Raw genomic sequence first — 17,141 nt, forward strand, 5'->3', positions numbered from 1 at the left:
GGGTAGCTATGCGTGATGTTCTAGCAAACAGCCCAGTTAAGGTCCCAGCTAATAGTATTAACTATCAGATATATGAAATAAGACACTTAGAGATGATTCCTGACCCCCACCCCAACACCACTGATTTATCCCCAAGCTTCTGAGTCTTCCCAGAAGAAGCTCAGTATCATGGTGTAGAGAAAAGCCATCCCATTGCACCCTGTCCTAAATTCCTGACCCACAAAAAAGTGTGAAAGATAACGAAATGATTGTTGTTTTAAACAATTTTTTCTGGACCTCTGTATTCTGAAGTGATTTGTTACACTGTGGTAGCTGTGTGTCTCTGGGGGCAGCTGTCTGCTTGTTGAGAATCAGTCTTAGCACCCGTCACTTCTAAGGAAAAGCCTTTATTTGTGAGTAAGAAAGTTTTTAGAAAACAGCAAAGTATGAGCAATTTTCAATTATTGATTGTAACGGGAAAGCAAAGCATGAGCATTTGAAATCCAGAGCTGTCCTAAAAATCTTCACTCTTTAATTGCAACCATGTCCCTTAACAAAACTCATACCAAAGCTCCTGATTGTCTGAATATTCAATGCATTTATCAAATTTTTCTCCTTATCCACTTGGTGGTAGAGATGCAGACAAGTAATAAATTGGCCAAAAGGCAGATGGTAGAAGAAAATAATGAGAAACAACCTGCAGAATCCACTCACTGAGTATCATTCCTGAATAATAGAGCTATAGCTCTACCTACACACAGAGGCATTCTCAGCTCAGATGACAGACTGTGGATCTCTAATAATGTCTTAAAAGATTCTTTGAAAGATTCATTCTTTAAAATACTGTTTCTATATATATATATTTTTTTTTTTTTTTTTGTAGTCTAAAATGACCACCCTGCCCCCGTTGCCCATGACACGCCCAAAGCTTACATCTTTAGCCAGGCAGAAGCTGCCATGTTCCCCCAGAACAATTCCAAGGTATGTAACCCTGGTTTTCATCTCTTTTTCTGTAGAACGAATTTCTTGCAGTAAGAAATGTCAAAAGCACATCTCAGAAAACAAAATTGTTCAAAGATAAGAGTATATTGTTATATTCAGAATATTCAAATTTGCTATTTCAAAAGGATCAATGAAGCTCATTCAAATACTAAGAATTTATTTAGTAAGCTAGCACTCATTTGATTGTTTTATTACCTATTCTAATTATATCATGGTCCTAGGAAACTTTGGAGATCTATTTCCTTTTAAAAACATTAGCGGAGAATTGAAAGCAGAGGCTTTAGGAGTGAAAGGTGTACAGCTTCCAATCTGCAAGGTCCTGAGTGCCAATTTCTGTTATGGAGGGAGGAAGACACAGTATCACTACTAGGGTAAGTGGCAGGCCAGATTAAGGTGCTGAAATGATCCTGGGCTAAAAATGCTTCATCACACTGCTGCTACACTAACCAGCTGCTGAGTTCCTAGAGTTGCTGCACGGAAAGTATAGAAGAGAACAATGTGTTTTGTCACAAGTATTAATGAGGATAGCATTATTTAGAAGTTGCCATTTATGGTTTTATTGAGTCATAGTGATGCATATTATAATTTGCACATGTAGATTTGATTATTTTCTTTATATGCCAAATTTTCCCTTCTGACAAGGCAAATGATCAAGTATTATGAAACTACTTTGTTTTGAGAAGGAGCATACTTTATTCTTAGTATTTCTGGGAAAGACCAATGTCCCCGAACCAAAAAAAATGCATGCAGTTAAAACAGCATGGAAGTTCCCTTATAACAGCAAATCAAAGTTTCTTCTCAAAAAGTTTGAAAAACAAATTTTTTGATACATGCATAATTTAGGATATACATATATTCTTATTTTCAGCTTTACTTTTGAATAATGGGGAGTATTTACAAAATCTGAAAAAGCTTGTTCTTCCTGCCTTTTATAATGCTTGAGATTCCATTTTCTTTTCAAAACCAACAAAAATGGAGCCCAATCTCACATCTCTAAAATAAGATGGATTTTAAAAAACACTATTTCTTGTATTCATTTTATGGAAGAAAAACACTTTTTTCATAACCATTTAAGGCAAAGTTTTGTATCAAGATTTTCCAGGGGCACCTGGGTGGCTCAGTTGATTAAGTGTCTGCCTTTGGCTGGGAGCCCGCTTCTCCCTCCCCCTGCCGCTCCCCCTGCTTTTGCTCTCTCTGTCTCTCTGTCAAATAAATAAATAAATCTTAAAAAAAAAAAAAAGATTTTCCATTACCTTCTGAGTAAAAACAGATGCTTGTTTAGTCCCATACTCCCATTGTTTTGAGACGTTAGTAACATGCTTGTTTTTAAAGGTGTAATGGAGGTTGGAGGAAAAAATACACTACCAGTGTAATAGACTTCTCATTAAAGTCTTCTTAAAGTCACTTTTTAAATAATAATTTGAATTTTATGTGTGACTAAAAACCCTCTCAAACAACATTTCAGAGCAAAATTTGGTAATGTTTGGAACAGATAAATGTTGTATGTTTGTATCAAGCAGGTGTTCTTAGTACAAAATCCTGGGCCAAACAGAATATGACTTCTGTATTGCAAAATTATAATGTGAAGCAACATGAGCAAAATGGAAGAGCTTAAAAGTTTTGAGGAGAAAACTCCATTTTTCTTAAGAATTCATTGGTTGTTCTAATGTGTTGCTGATTTGTTTGCATACTGAGTTTAAGATTCTTCCCTATCTCTTAACATTCAAGAAAATGAAAATTTGGAAATTATTAATCAATAATCTATAGCTACTGTAGAACATTTATTATATATGGTATTATACCTTAAATATTTCTGTTCTCCTGGTAGCATTTTATATGTTTGGGAGCTTTTCAACTTGATAAAGCAGTGCTTTATTATTTCTTTCCATTTCATTTAGGTCTCGGTTGATCAAAGAAAAAGATGACATAGATCATTACCTGGAGGAGAATTTCAAAGGACTGTCAAAAGAGGAGGTTGCTGCGTAAGTATAACCTCTTAAAAGTACTTTAATATAAAGTTTGTTTCTTTTGTCTTGATTCTTTATTGAAATTTCAATTTTCCAGTACAGTACACTTTTTCACTGGAACATGGCATTTAAAAATTAAAGCTCATATTAAATAGTGATAAGTCATGTCTATTGATCTTACACATATCAAAGTCTTTAATTTTATGGCCTTTAAAATTCTCATATTTACCAAGATAATATACTATCACATTTGCAATATTTTAGTTAAATCTATGCCATTAATTGCTTATTAACTTCCATTTTAAGGTGTATTGCCTCCATGGGGGAGAAAAAAGCTTTTAGAGAAAGATCATATCTTTTTTTCCTAGTGATTTAAAACAAAATTTCTGTACTAATGTATGTTCCTCCCCCCACGAAAACTCACAAAAAGAATGAATGCATCATAGTTTATCGGTTGCTTTTTAAATAATTCTAAATTGTCTGGATTTATCTTATCAATGAACATTATAAACTTTGCCATTTTATCACTAGTTAGAAACTTATGGTTTAACTAAAAACTATAAAAACCTTTGTAGGTTAGTGAGAAATGAGTAAAAACCTAAAATAATAGCTGAACAGATTTAATATTTCTTGCTTATAAACTTTGTGACCATGTTATCATCAGATCTTTAGATGCAGGCATTGAAAAATGGAAATATTATAAAGCTACATGCATCTTATGAAACTCATTAATTGATTCAATTAGAATATTTTATACAGCAAATGTTTAAAAAAAAAAAAACATCCTCCCAATTCGTATTGTCTAGTGCTATGGGAGTCCACTGGAAGAGTTTTCTTAATGATATTTTGGTATAGTTTTTCATAGAGTCTAAAATTCCAAGTTACTTGATATGTTTCATATCATTAGATATTATCTGTGTCAATTTGCATATAGTGTGGAAAAATGGAATAGTTCATTCTGTCAGTAGCTATTTTATTTTAAAAAGTGACAAAATTTTACAATACCTTTAATCACTGTCTTCCTTGGAACACTATTGACTGCCATGTGTAGTATCTGGGACCTTTGATTAAATGCTCTGATTGTTATTTTATTTTTTTTTTAAGCCCTCGGGACTATTTTTTTTTTAAAGATTTTATTTATTTATTTGACAGACAGAGATCACAAGTAGGCAGAGAGGCAGGCAGAGACAGAGAGAGGGGGAAACAGGCTCCCTGCTGAGCGGAGAGCACGATGTAGGGCTCTATCCCAGGACCCTGGGATCATGACCCGAGCTGAAGGCAGAGGATTTAACCCACTGAGCCACCCAGGCACCCCTGATTGTTAATTTATTAACTTTCCATGGTAACCTGTTGGATAAAATTAAAAGTTAATATTGTCTGATAATAAGGTACTTAAAAGAAAAATATATATAGGTGATATTTTCATTCTGATTTAAATATAATGATATCCAAGTATCTGTAATTGATTTAATAATTAGATATTAAATTTGGAATTAAACTTATACTTCACATATTTTAACAAGCTAGAAATCCATATACAGAACTTAAAATCTGTTAAGCGTTCAGTCTGCATTGAAGAAAACTTTAAAGCAGTGCAGAATAGGATCTGCTGATGACTAGTCTCTTAATATTTTTTTCGTTAAAGGTATTACCAAATTGATTTCAAATCCATAATATGCTACAGAAAACAAGTAACACTGGGTAATTCTCCAGCCTTACAATTTCATTCTCCTTAAAGTTTCCTGCAGCTGAATACGTTTTTAGACCAAAGCTAGGATAGTGGCTGCAAACCTTAGTAGGAAGATAGCTAGTACTTAGCTCACTCTTCTGCTTTGACTGATATATATTCTAGACTTTGCCACAGACAAACTAATTGAATAGCATGTAAAGGAGAAAACTGATGAATTATTTCCACACTCTCAGCAATACTCAGCAGGTACCGTGAGGAATTATGCATATTCTGTTAACAAAGGAATTGCTATGTAAAACTTTTTATTAGTCAGTCAACTCTGAAAAGATAAATTGGTCAGCAAGCATTTAAGTGCCTACTTCATATCTAATACCAGGTTTTTTGCAGTGGGGAGAGACAGTGATATCTTTTCGTACAATATTTGTCTCCTTGTCTCAATTTGAGATAATAAGATCCTTGTCTCAATTTGAGATAATAAGATTTATGAACAGGAAAAGAAAATGGGATGCATGAGTGCTGATTGTATTGTGAAGTGCAGCCTCAAGGTATAGAGGAAATCAGAGAAAACTAAGGTGGTCAGATGAAACCTGCCACGGAAGACAGATTTTGAGTTTGGCTTTCTGTTTGGTGGCATTATAAAGTTACCAAACTAGGACTTCACAGAACCTCAGTATACAAGTGGAAGAAATCGATGAATCAAATTTTCAACAAGAAAAGCAATATCTAAGATGTACCTTTAAGTCTGTATATACTGCTTTGTTCTTCTTTTTGACGGTAATATATATTACATATATATAAAGATGGTAAAATGGTTGTATATATTTTCATTGTATAATTGATAGCCACTAGCTTTGATATCCCGTAATATGTATGTGCACTCGTCATCTAACCCAAAACACACCAGTTGACTTATATGTAAACTCACATCTGTGACTTTCCTTCTTTCGAAATTGGTGGAGTTCTTATTCTCCATAGGGATGGAGGGATCATCCAGAGGGATCATCCAGAGGGATGATGCCTCTGCATGTGCTCCGGATGCCATCCAAGCCCTCTTACTTGTTCTGAGACTTTCTCCACATTTAAACATATTTTTCTTCTACATCATCATTTTCCCTTTCAACTGGATCAATCTCACTAGCATTCATACCTCCTTTAGTATTTCCCTTGACTTCTTATCTGCGCACCCCCCACCCCCACACAGGTTCTCTCCCATTTTCCTCTACACTTCATAGCAACCAGAAGCACTGTCTCAGTATTTGCACCCGTTCTTGCATCAATTGACTCTAGATCGGTGTCTGGTCCAGAAGTCACAGAAATCTCCCAGTTTAGAGTGACTAACACCTCCATTTTTACCACACACAATGATCACATTTCTGTCCTCATCTTGCTTGACGTCTTCACAACATTTTATAGAGTTGCGCGCTCTCTCATTGGTCACTCTGTACCTGTGGCTTCCAGGATGCCATGTTCTATAGTTTTCCTCCAGACTCTGTGCCTCCTGAAGCTGGCTTTCTCTTTGCAAACCCTTAGTGGTGGGTTGTCCTAGGGCTGAGTCCTAGGCCCTCTATTCCAGTGGCACTCCCCCTGGATCCAGTCTTAAGTACAGCAGTACCCTAATGACTATCACATTTATAAATCCAGCCCTGAGTTCTCCATTGAGCTCCAAATTTTTATATCCAGCTGCCTCCTTTACATACCTACTTGGGTGCTTAAGACACGTTCTAAAATTAATCTGGCCACAAACTGGACTCTTGATTTACCCCTACTTTCCTTCACCTCCCCGACCAAATAATCCCCCACAGTCTTTCCTCAGTTCAGCAGGTGGCACCAAGGCGGCTTTGAGTTGCATGCACCCTGACTTCACCACGCTCCCCCATCTAATCCATCACTGTGTTCTATCAGATATAACTCCTAAATATATCCTGTCTTCATCTGCTTCGCTTCATTGCATAGCCACCATCATCCCTTGCCAAGATCACTAGAATAGTCTCCCAGCTGCTCTTCTCCTATCCCCTCTAACTCTGCCAAAATTCAGCCTCCAGAGTCATCTTTTGAAAAAACTTAGATCATGACACTCACCTGCTTAAAACCCTCTGAGAGCTTTCCAAGTTCTAAGGTGTATCATGGTTTGGACTTTATTGTGCATGATTTGGATTTCCCTGACCTCTCTGACTTTATCTCCCATTTTCTCCACTACTCCTCCTTTCACTGTGGCCTTATTGCTGACAATTTCTGTCCTACAGTGTCATTCATCTTGAATGTGACCTCTTTAGTCTGCCATTCCCTGACCTCATAATCCAGTAGCCCTCATCCCACCTCTGTTTACTCTCAGCTAAATCATCTGGCTCTATTTCTGCTGAAACTTGGTCTCCCTCTTGCACTGGGAGCCTGCATGTCAACTGTCTTCATGCCCAGCAGAATGGGTCTGCACAGGAACAGAGCCATGTCTCTGTGTACCCTGGCACATGGTTGGAGCTCAACACCTGCAAGTTAAATGAATGAATGAGGGGAAAAAAAGGTCAGACTAACACCATGAAATAGGTTTCCCGTTGTGACGATTCTTTGGTTACAATATTTTCATCTGGTTTGAATATTGAATCATAGCAGCTTAATTCCTCAAAGAAGTGTTTTATGTATACAAGTAGGGGTATAAAATTTAAACAAGTAATTGAGCACAACAAGCTAGAGTAGTTGTTCCTGGGGTAGCCAAACCCATTGATGGGGGATCATTTTACTTTGGAGTGGGTAAAGTAGTTCCTAAGCAAAGGGTTTCTGGGTTTTTCATTATCTACATTTACAGAATAATTTCGGTATGCTTCATTCCTTTTTCAGCGACTGGGTTATTTGTGTGCCTACTAGGTACATTTCCCCCCACCTTTTGTACTCACGTACAATATAATTGACATTGACAATTTGACTTTCTTAGATAAATCTTCAAATAGTTCATCGATAGTGTTTGACTGACTTTTAACCACTGAAAGATCCTGTTGTGGTTTTGTACTTTGTTTTTTATTCTGTCTTATATTGTCAGAGTATCGTATTTTTTTTTAAAGGATTGAAAGTGTCACTTATTATCATATTGTAATTGCTTTGAGTAGCTAAGTAATGAAAGTATCGTTTGTAGATTCAAAGAAAAATTTCTGGGGGGCAGTTTTTACAGCTTCAGCTGTGTATATGAGGATACAAATAAACAAAATCGTCAAGGGACCGAAAATGCTAATCTGCTCAGTATTACTTTCTGCGGCAGATATCACGTTCTATTATGTGGAAGAATAGGTTTAGTTCAAAACTGTGCATCTCTCGGATACTGCTTCCTTGCAGAGCACCTCTCAGCATCATCAGCTGAAGTGTGCTAAGCCTGACTTTGTCAGCACAGTGGCAATTAGAACTGTCCGTTACCATATTCAACGAGTTTGAGTTATAAAGAAACAAAGAGCCATTTATTTTCATAGCTTTTAAAGCCTCTCTCCTCTTCCTCATTTTGAACTGATTTGTACTTAGGCAGTTAAAGTAGTGTTTTGCCAATGTTAAGTTTTCATCTTGAGTTTATTTCAAAATTGTCTTCTAAACGTGCTTTTACAAACCACAGATATTCTTGTTACAGGCAAGTTTAGCACCTGGATCTATAGAGTGGCCAGGTAATCAGAGTGTATGTAAAGGGGTGAAGACGTTTATTCAGGTTATATTTCACCCAACTCTATGGGAATTTAGGTTCCTTCCAGTGTGCTATTCCTCTGCTTCATCAATCTTGTTTACTTTTAAATAATTTTGTGAAATCATTTTGTTTTCCCTCCAAAACATTTTGCTCTCTTGTAAAGTATTAAGTGAAATTCTGTATGGAGTTTTGCAAATTAACTTTCTGAAATGGACAGTTGCCGAATAAATGGTTGGGTGACTAATAGGAACAGGAAGAGAGGGAAAGGAAGTGGCCCTTCTTTCCTTCTGGGTAGCAGACTGTGTTTCAAGGTCTTCCTGACTTGAGAAAGAGAGACAGGATTTTGATGTTCTGAAATGGAGAAGTGATTATTCCTTACCCTCTCATGAATATAAAAAATTAAGCAATAGCAGAGACTAATAATAGGAAAAGAGGAGGGGTACCTTTCTTTTTATTTACTTTCATTTATTTGCTTACTTTTAAAAAATTCTTGTATTATCTTCTGCAACAAATCTCTAGGATGTGAAACTAGGGAAGAAAAGACTTGTTCTGACCATAACTTTTTAAAAAAAGAATATTGATATGAATAAAGTTTAAAATCTTGGAATTTAGTAAATGTAGTTGGAAGGAACTTTAAAAAAGAATTCTTCCCTAGGTGCAAAAAAGATCACAGGCTTTCATCAAAACTAAGTCTAAATAAATAAAAAAGGAGGAAATATTTCAAATGTCAACAGAACACAGAAATGCCAATTTCTTAGTAACTTATGTCTTTATGTCCTTTAAAAGTTTGCTTTAAAATATTTTCATATATGGTGTTTAAACTTAGCAGCTCTATCAGATTAAAAAAAAATTCTTTGTAAGGTAAAAGCATAGGAATCATGACATTACAGCTCTGGCTGTTATGGGAGCCGATTTCTTCCTCAGTTGGAAATTTGATTTTGCTGCTTAATACCTGTGTAATATTAAGCAGGTTACCTGATTTCCCTAATTTCTGATTTCCCTACCTATTTTGAGAACAGAGTAATAATGGGAAATTCTTACAAAAGTTAAATGAGATTCTCTATATGAAGCACATATACACAACCCTCACTTTAGCTATTTAACTGTCATTGATATTTTTTTTGCTTTTAAAACATTTATTAATATAAATAACCTAAATACTTCACATTAACTTTATATGTTGATTTAAGTATTAATATTAATTTATCACTTTTCTATAAATATGTACAGTCACATATTTTTCTTTTTACTAAGTATCATGTTCATCATATTCAGAGTTTTTAATAAGAAATACATTTCAAACTTAGTAATGCTAACCAATGAAGAGAAATTTTTTTTAAATCTCAAGTTATAATGAGTTTTTCATAAACTAACTTATGCTGTACCATGCAACACAATTTGTACAGCCTGTTAAGCTATTCCAAACACTTAAAACATTTCTACAAGTCACTTAAACTTACCATTATTATGATAAGATTGCTTTACATGTAAGGAATATAGCCAAAGAACATGGCTTTTCTCATAATAGCTTATAAACCTGGAAGTGCACAATGGCCCTCCTCTATTTGGAAATCATCTGGGAAATTGCTCTTTTATGAACAAGGAACAGAGTGATAAAAGGAGATAAACACCCAGGTACCACAGGGGTTGAATCAGTCAAAAGAGTGGGATGAGCCACCCAGGGGTCCCCCATTTTAACTGTTTTTTAAGTGTATAGTTCATGGCATTAAATATATTCATACTCACCACCATCTATCCCCAGAATTCTTTTTGTCTTGCAAAACTGAAACTCTGTAGCCAATAAACAATACCTCACCCATCAGCTCCTTGGAACCACTGTGCTACTTTCTGTCTTTGTTATTTTGACTCCTCATATAAATACTTTATATAATTAAAATCATTCTGTAGTTATCTTTCTGTGACTGGCTTATTTCACTTTGCACAATTTCCTCAAGGTCCATCCATGTTGTAGCATACATAAGAATTTTCTTCCTTTTTAAGGCTGAATAATATTTCATTGTATGTATAGACCGTATTTCGCTTACCCATTCATTCTTTAATGAACACTTGGGTTATGCCCATGTTTTGGCTACATAATGGTTCTATGAACATAGGTGTACAAATAACTCTTCAAGACTCTGTTTCTAATTCTTTTGATTAAAAACCCAAAAATGTAGTTTCTAAATAATTTATAATTTTATTTTAAATTTTTTTAGGAACCATCATTTTGCCACAAGAGTGGCTATAACCATTTTATAGTCCCACTGACAACCTACAGGGGTTCCAATTTTGTCACATCTTCACCAACATTGTTTTTTTTCTGCTTTTGTGATAGTAGTCATTATACCGAGTATGAGATGGTATCTCATTGTGGTTTTGATTTCCATTTCCCTAATAATTAGTGATGTTGAGCATCTTTTCATGTGCTTATTGGTCATTTGGATATCCTCTTTGGAGAAATGTCTGTATGAGTCTTTTGACCATTTTTGAATTGAGTTGTGTTTTGCTTTTAACTTTTGCGAATTGTCTGTATATTGTGGGTGTTAATCCCTTATCAGATATATGACTTGCAAGTATTTTCTTCTATTCCTTAGGTTGCCTTTCACTCTGTTTATGGTATCTTTTGATAATGAATGTTTTTAATTTTCATGAAGTCCAGTTTATCTGTTTTGTCTTTTATTGTCTGTACCTTTTGTGTCATATCCAAGAAATCATGGCCAAAACCCATGTTGTAAGGCTTTTGTCCTAAGTTTTCTTCTGTTTTATAGATTTAGCTCTTATGTTTAGTTTTCTGATCCATTTTAATTTATGTATACATTGTTAAGTAAGGGTTTAATTTCATATCTTTTGGATATCTTGTTTTCTGGTCGTCAGTTGTGAAAAGACTGTCCTTTCCCCATCGAATAGTCTTGACATCCTTATCAAAAATCATTTGGCCATACATGAGAAGATTGATTTCTGACTCTCTATTTCATTGGTTTATATGTCTGTCTTTCCATTTAGATATGTCTTCTTTAGCTTTTTCCAACAATATTTTATGGTTTTCATTATATAAGTCTTCTATCTCCTTACTTATTAATTCCTAAGTATTTTATTTTATATATTGTTACTATTGTAAGTTGTTTTTTAAATTTCCTTTTCAGATTATTTATTGTTAGTGTATAGATATCTATTGAATTTTTTGTATTGAACTTGTATCCTGCTAATTCGCTGAATTCTGATGGCTTTTTTTGTGCAATCTTTAGGGTTTTGTAGATAGGGTTTCTACAACACTGGAAACAAATCATTTTACTTCTTTCTTTCCAATTTGAATGCCTTTTACTTCTTTTTCTTGTCTAATTGCTCTGGCTAGGACTTCCATTACTGTATTGAATAGATATGATAAAATTGGATATCTTTGCCTTATTCCTAATCTAAGAGGGAAACTTTCAGTCTTTCATGATTATTATGTTTGCTGTGGGTTTTCATATATGGCTTTATTATGTTGAGGTAGTTTCCTTCTATTTTTATTTGTTAGGTGTTTCTATCATGACAGTATTGAACTTGGTCAAATACTCTTTCTGTATCATCTGGTCTTTCTTAGGGACAGTTTCAGTTGGCTTATTTTTTTGTGTCCTTCAATGGGATACTTTCCTGTTTGTATACCTTGTGATTTTGTTGTTATTGTTGTTGTTGTTAAAAACTCTGGTAGTCAGTTTCTTCACCTTTTACAGCATTTGCTGCTATTTTGTTTTTGTTTGATTCTGGTTTGTTTTGTTTTATTGTTGTAGTCTATCTTCATGATAAGGAGTAGCCTGAAGTGTACTTTTCAGGTTGTCCTAGGTCTTTTTGAGCCTGCACTCTTCCCTAGGCATGTGTGGTGACTAATTCCCCCATGTACCTTTACTTTCAAATGTCCTAGCTTTTAACATCTGGCTTTTGAAGGGTAAAAAAAAGAAAAAATGAAGGAGAAAAGAATGGTGCTAGAATAGCACCAGCTCTTTGAATCTCCTGAAAGTTGCTTCAGCCTGCAAGGTAGGAGCTTATAAGAATAGAGGTATATGTGCAATAACGGCTGCCCTATTCTGTATCTGCCTATCCATGATCAGAAGGAGCAATCAATGACCAGAACACAGAACCCCAAGACAGGGTCCTTATTGCCTGTCCTGGTTCCTGGAAGCATGTTTGTATGCTGGACCTGGAACCTAGTGCATGGATGCCTGCCATGGGGCTGGGTGGATGAGTAGCTGCCACTGAGCTAAGAGTTGAAACTGACCAGATTAGTCACAATTTACTGCTCAAGCCTTCCCATGGAAGTTGCAAAGCTTCAGCAGAGTCTAGCACTCTAAAATAATTACAACAGATTGCAGTTACTGTCTAGGTTGGGAGACAGATTGATGGAGCTTCTTACACCACCATTTTTCAAGAATTATTTTCATTATCATTCTCTTTTGAAATAAAAAAATTTAAATGTCTAGTTACAAGAAATAAAAATAATGTATAAATGTATAGAGGATAATTTTCTTTAATCATTTTAAAGTTATTTGGAAACTGTTAAAATTTTGTTTGGAATGGTACTCTGAGAACATTTTGTATATTTATGTATTTATTTATTAAAGATTTTATTTATTTATTTATTTGTCAGAGAGAGAGAGAGAGGGCGATCACAAGCAGGGGGTGGCAGGCAGAGGGAGAGGGAGAAGCAAGTTCCCTGCAAAGCAAAGAGCCTGATTTGAGGCTTAATCCCAGAATTCTAAGATTATGACTTAAGCCTTTGGCAGACGCTTAACAAACTGAGCCACCCAGGTGCCGCTCTCTAAGATCATTTTAAATAATCTGTAATTTCTTTGATCTTAGAAGGTTCTATATATATACACATATATATATAGTTATATATAGTGTGTATGTTTATAAATATATATAGTATTGTGTATTTGTGTGTATATGTATGTGTATACATATGCATATGTGTGTGTGTGTGTGTGTGTGTGTGTGTATCAAATTGTGATTTCACTTAATCTCGGTTTTCTACATATGACTATATAAACATCTTTTATATATTTTAAGCACTTCTCTTCAAGTTAATGTGTAATTGTATTAAAATCAAATATTGTGAGAAAACCTAAATAGAGAAGAATGTCCTCTTCTTTGCCATAATCCACACACCCTGGGTAAAACTTGACAGTCTCCTTCCACTAAAAATAATATCAAGGCTATCCCAGTAAGTAAGATATCAGATTTAGGTTAACCAACATCATTATATGTATGCAAACTTTGGCATAAACAAGAAAAGCTCTAGAAAAATGGCATTTTACTATCAAGAGGGATGTGTAGAGCCATCTTTAGGACAAGTCAGTTGACTTAGAAATGTCTATAAAATTGGATTGTCTGATTTCATAAGCTTGGCTATATTGTTTTCTGTGAAAAACTCTCATTTTCCTAATTTTTCATGGATTGAAACTGTGAAGAAGAGGCTAACACACTGAAATGACATCTGATAAGGGGAAGTCAAAAGAATTAGCCACTAATAAAAAGTCGAATTCTCTGGGGATATACCTTGGAAAGGCAAGTAATGACCAGGCCCTTCAGGTACTCTTTTCAGTGTGTTTACATTGTGCTGGAATTAAATAATTGAAATTTAGTAACAAAGTATTGCTTTGTTCACCCTACTCTCTTTCATATGACAGGGAAATAAGAAATATATTTTTTAGGAAAACAATATGTTTTGATTTGCTAGTTTTGTTTCATCCTGGACTTTTTTTTTATTTATTTAAGGAGTTTGGTTGTTTGGAATTCACTGATATGGATCCCCTCAGTTCTTAATTAAAATTAATTATGCATTAATTCACAAAGTGATGTGTCTTCCAAAACTCTTAGGTAATCAATGGGAAAGAATCTTTCCAAACTTCTTTTGCCCTTTAATTTTTATCATTACATTCACATTATTCCTAGGGGGTTAGAAGTTGCTTAGAATAATTTTGAAGTACTTAAGTTTTATTCTAGGTATCTTGGGAAATCACTGGAGCATTTTAAGCAGGGAACACTGTGATGTAACTTCATTTTAAAAGGATCACTAAGACTGCTCCATGGATATTTGCCTGGGTAACAGCCCAAGTGAGAGATGATGGCAGCTTGGCCAGGGTAGATCTAGTAGAAATTATAAGAAATGGTTTGATTTAGAATATATTTAGATAATAGGGAGATCAGAGCTTACCAACAGAATGAATGTGGGAGTGAGTAAAGGAAGTAACCAAAGATGATGCCTTGTGAACCGACCTGAGCAACTGGGACAATGTCTTGTTCACTGCTAAGTTTCTAGTACCTATAACAGTACCCAGCTCATAGTAGGCACTCAGTCAGTATTTTTTAACTAAGACCAACCACACCTCAGTCTGTGCAGTCTCCACCATCCCACTTTGAAATTTATTATTTACCAAAATAATAATAATGACTAACATTTGTTGAGCACTTACCATGTCTCACAAACTGCTCTAAGTGTCTCACATGTATTAATTCATTTAATCATAGAAAAGTCTTTCTTAGTTCCATTTATAGCTTAGGAAACTGAAGCACAAATATATTAGGTAATTTACCCATAGTCACACAGCAAATAAACAGAAGAACAGGAAGTTGAACCTATGAGTCAGATTCCAGAACCCATCCTCAAACCATTACACTATTCTGTCTTTGGATTTATGCTGGTCTTCATTAAACCACAGTTTCTCTCATCTCACTGAGTGCATTGCCATTCCCTTGGCCTAGAATGCTTTTTCCCCTTATCATTTCATGGCTAACTCTTACTCATTCTTAAATGGCTTCACTATCTTCCATAAACCTGTGACTATATCTATAATAAAATGTACTACACCTGTATTACCCACGACTGTTCCCATCGTGGCACCCATAGCATTGCATTGTCATTGCTACTTCATTTCTTCTAGACTACAAGCTTCAAAAAGGCTGGAGCCATGACTGCTTTGGTCACATGTGCATCCTTAGTACTCATACAGTGCTTGGCACATGTTTAGGGGATCAATGAATGATGATCTTTTACCCTTCATAGCCTTGTGTATGTGCTCTGCCTAAAATGCCTTTCTCCTTCCCCTACCCCCATGCCTTGTGTACTGGGGAAGCTTCTGTTTTCCAGGTAACTGTTTCTTGCTCTGTGAGGCTTCCTTAGAGCCATCCTCAGCAACAGGGTAGAGTTCAGAGCTCCTGCTTAAACTCTCTGAATAGCCATTGACAATCATATATGTGTAGGGTTTTTTTTTTTCCCCTTCTTGATTAATGTTTGACAAATTATAGACTGTGACTCCCTGTGGGTATGGTTATGACCCATAACCATTTGGGGATTTGGGGTTTGGGGATCATGACTAGCTTTTTATTTTTTAAGATTTTATTTATTTATTTGACACACAGAGAGAAAGGACACAAGCACGGGGAGCTGCAGGCAGAGGGAGAAGTAGGCTCCCTGCTGAGCAGAGAGCCCAGTGCAGGGCTCCATCCCAGGACCCTGGGATCATGACCTGAGCTGAAGGTAGGTAAGGCAGATGCTTAACCGATTGAGCCACCCAGGCACCCCATGACTAGCTTTTTTTTTTTTTTTTAAAGATTTTATTTATTTATTTGACAGAGAGAGATCACAAGTAGACAGAGAGGCAGGCAGAGAGAGAGAGAGAGAGAGAGAGAGAGAAGTAGGCTCCCTGCTGAGCAGGAGCCCGATGCGGGACTCGATCCAAGGACCCTGAGATCATGACCTGAGCTGAAGGCAGCGGCTCAACCCACTGAGCCACCCAGGCGCCCCCATGACTAGCTTTTTAAAAAGGAAAGAGAGCATAGTAAAATAGAATAGGAAAGAGTATATTGCATAGAGTAAGGCTAAATATTGGGAGGTTACCAGCTGTAATGCAACAGAGCGTGAATTCTAAAACCAGACACCCTGGACTCAAATCCCAGCTTGACACTAACAAAATAACTGCTTGACTTTGGCCAAGTTATTTATCCTTTCTGTGCCTCTGTTTCCTCATATGAAAAACAGGAATAATAATAGGGCCTGGCTCATAGAATGATTACAGGGAATAATTAAGTTAATATTTATAAAGAGATTAGAACATTTTGAGGATTAGTGCATTCAACTTTTGTTTCATATGCATACATATATAAAATATATATGTGCCTGTACCGAACTGCTGTGGAAAATGTCTTTCTTACTGTGAATTGCCACAAGGAAAGGACTCTGCTCTAGGCTTAGAGATCTTTGAAAGTAAGGATTGTATCTCATTCTTCTTTAACACTGTTCTGACTTACATAAAAGTAACACTTTATTTCTTGCTTTCTTCCTGGAAAGGATTGAAAAAACTTAAAGTTAACATTTTATATCACACAGGTGTCAGATTGTAAATAGAAAATGAGAGGTAAATAAAGGAAAAGTCTGTACAAATGCTGCCCATTAAAGTCAATATAGTTTCAGTCCAAACCTCTGGGCAGGTTGGGCAAAAGGGGAGATGTGATAGACTATAAAGTTCTCATTACCTGATGAGAGGAAAACATGCAAGTTCTTCACAGAGACAAGCTTTTTTCCTGATTCTAAATTCCAAAGGAAAGTTATCACGTGGCCTTCTATAAGAAAAATAGAGCAATAAAATAGAACTTTGCACACCTAATAAACAATAAAATGGGCATTTAGACAGTTTGTCATAAATACTGCATCTCTTAACTAGGTTTTATTTCAGGTAAGATAGTAACAGGTAAGAGATATTAAATAAATACTGTGTGCTGGTCTCTGTTTAAAGTGATCCTTACAATAATTGTGTGAAGAATCGTTACTCCCAGAGACCAAGGCATAGAGAAATGGAGTAATTCGACCAAA

At 35.6% G+C, this 17,141-nt stretch overlaps 1 protein-coding gene across 1 annotated transcript in view; it reads left to right on the top strand.

The window, feature by feature from the left end:
• Nucleotides 1-868: 868 nt before the first annotated feature.
• LOC111156551 (tetratricopeptide repeat domain 29) overlaps nt 869-17,141 on the top strand; it is a 230,319-nt gene continuing 214,046 nt past the window's right edge. Inside the window, exons 1-2 of the mRNA XM_022517530.1 lie at nt 869-960; nt 2,880-2,963. Coding sequence (XP_022373238.1) covers nt 869-960; nt 2,880-2,963 — 176 coding nt within the window. The remainder of the gene's footprint in view (nt 961-2,879; nt 2,964-17,141) is intronic.

Source organism: Enhydra lutris, unplaced genomic scaffold (genome assembly GCF_002288905.1).
Source record: "Enhydra lutris kenyoni isolate GAN:26980312 unplaced genomic scaffold, ASM228890v2 scaffoldscaffold3, whole genome shotgun sequence".
NCBI lineage: Eukaryota > Metazoa > Chordata > Mammalia > Carnivora > Mustelidae > Enhydra > Enhydra lutris.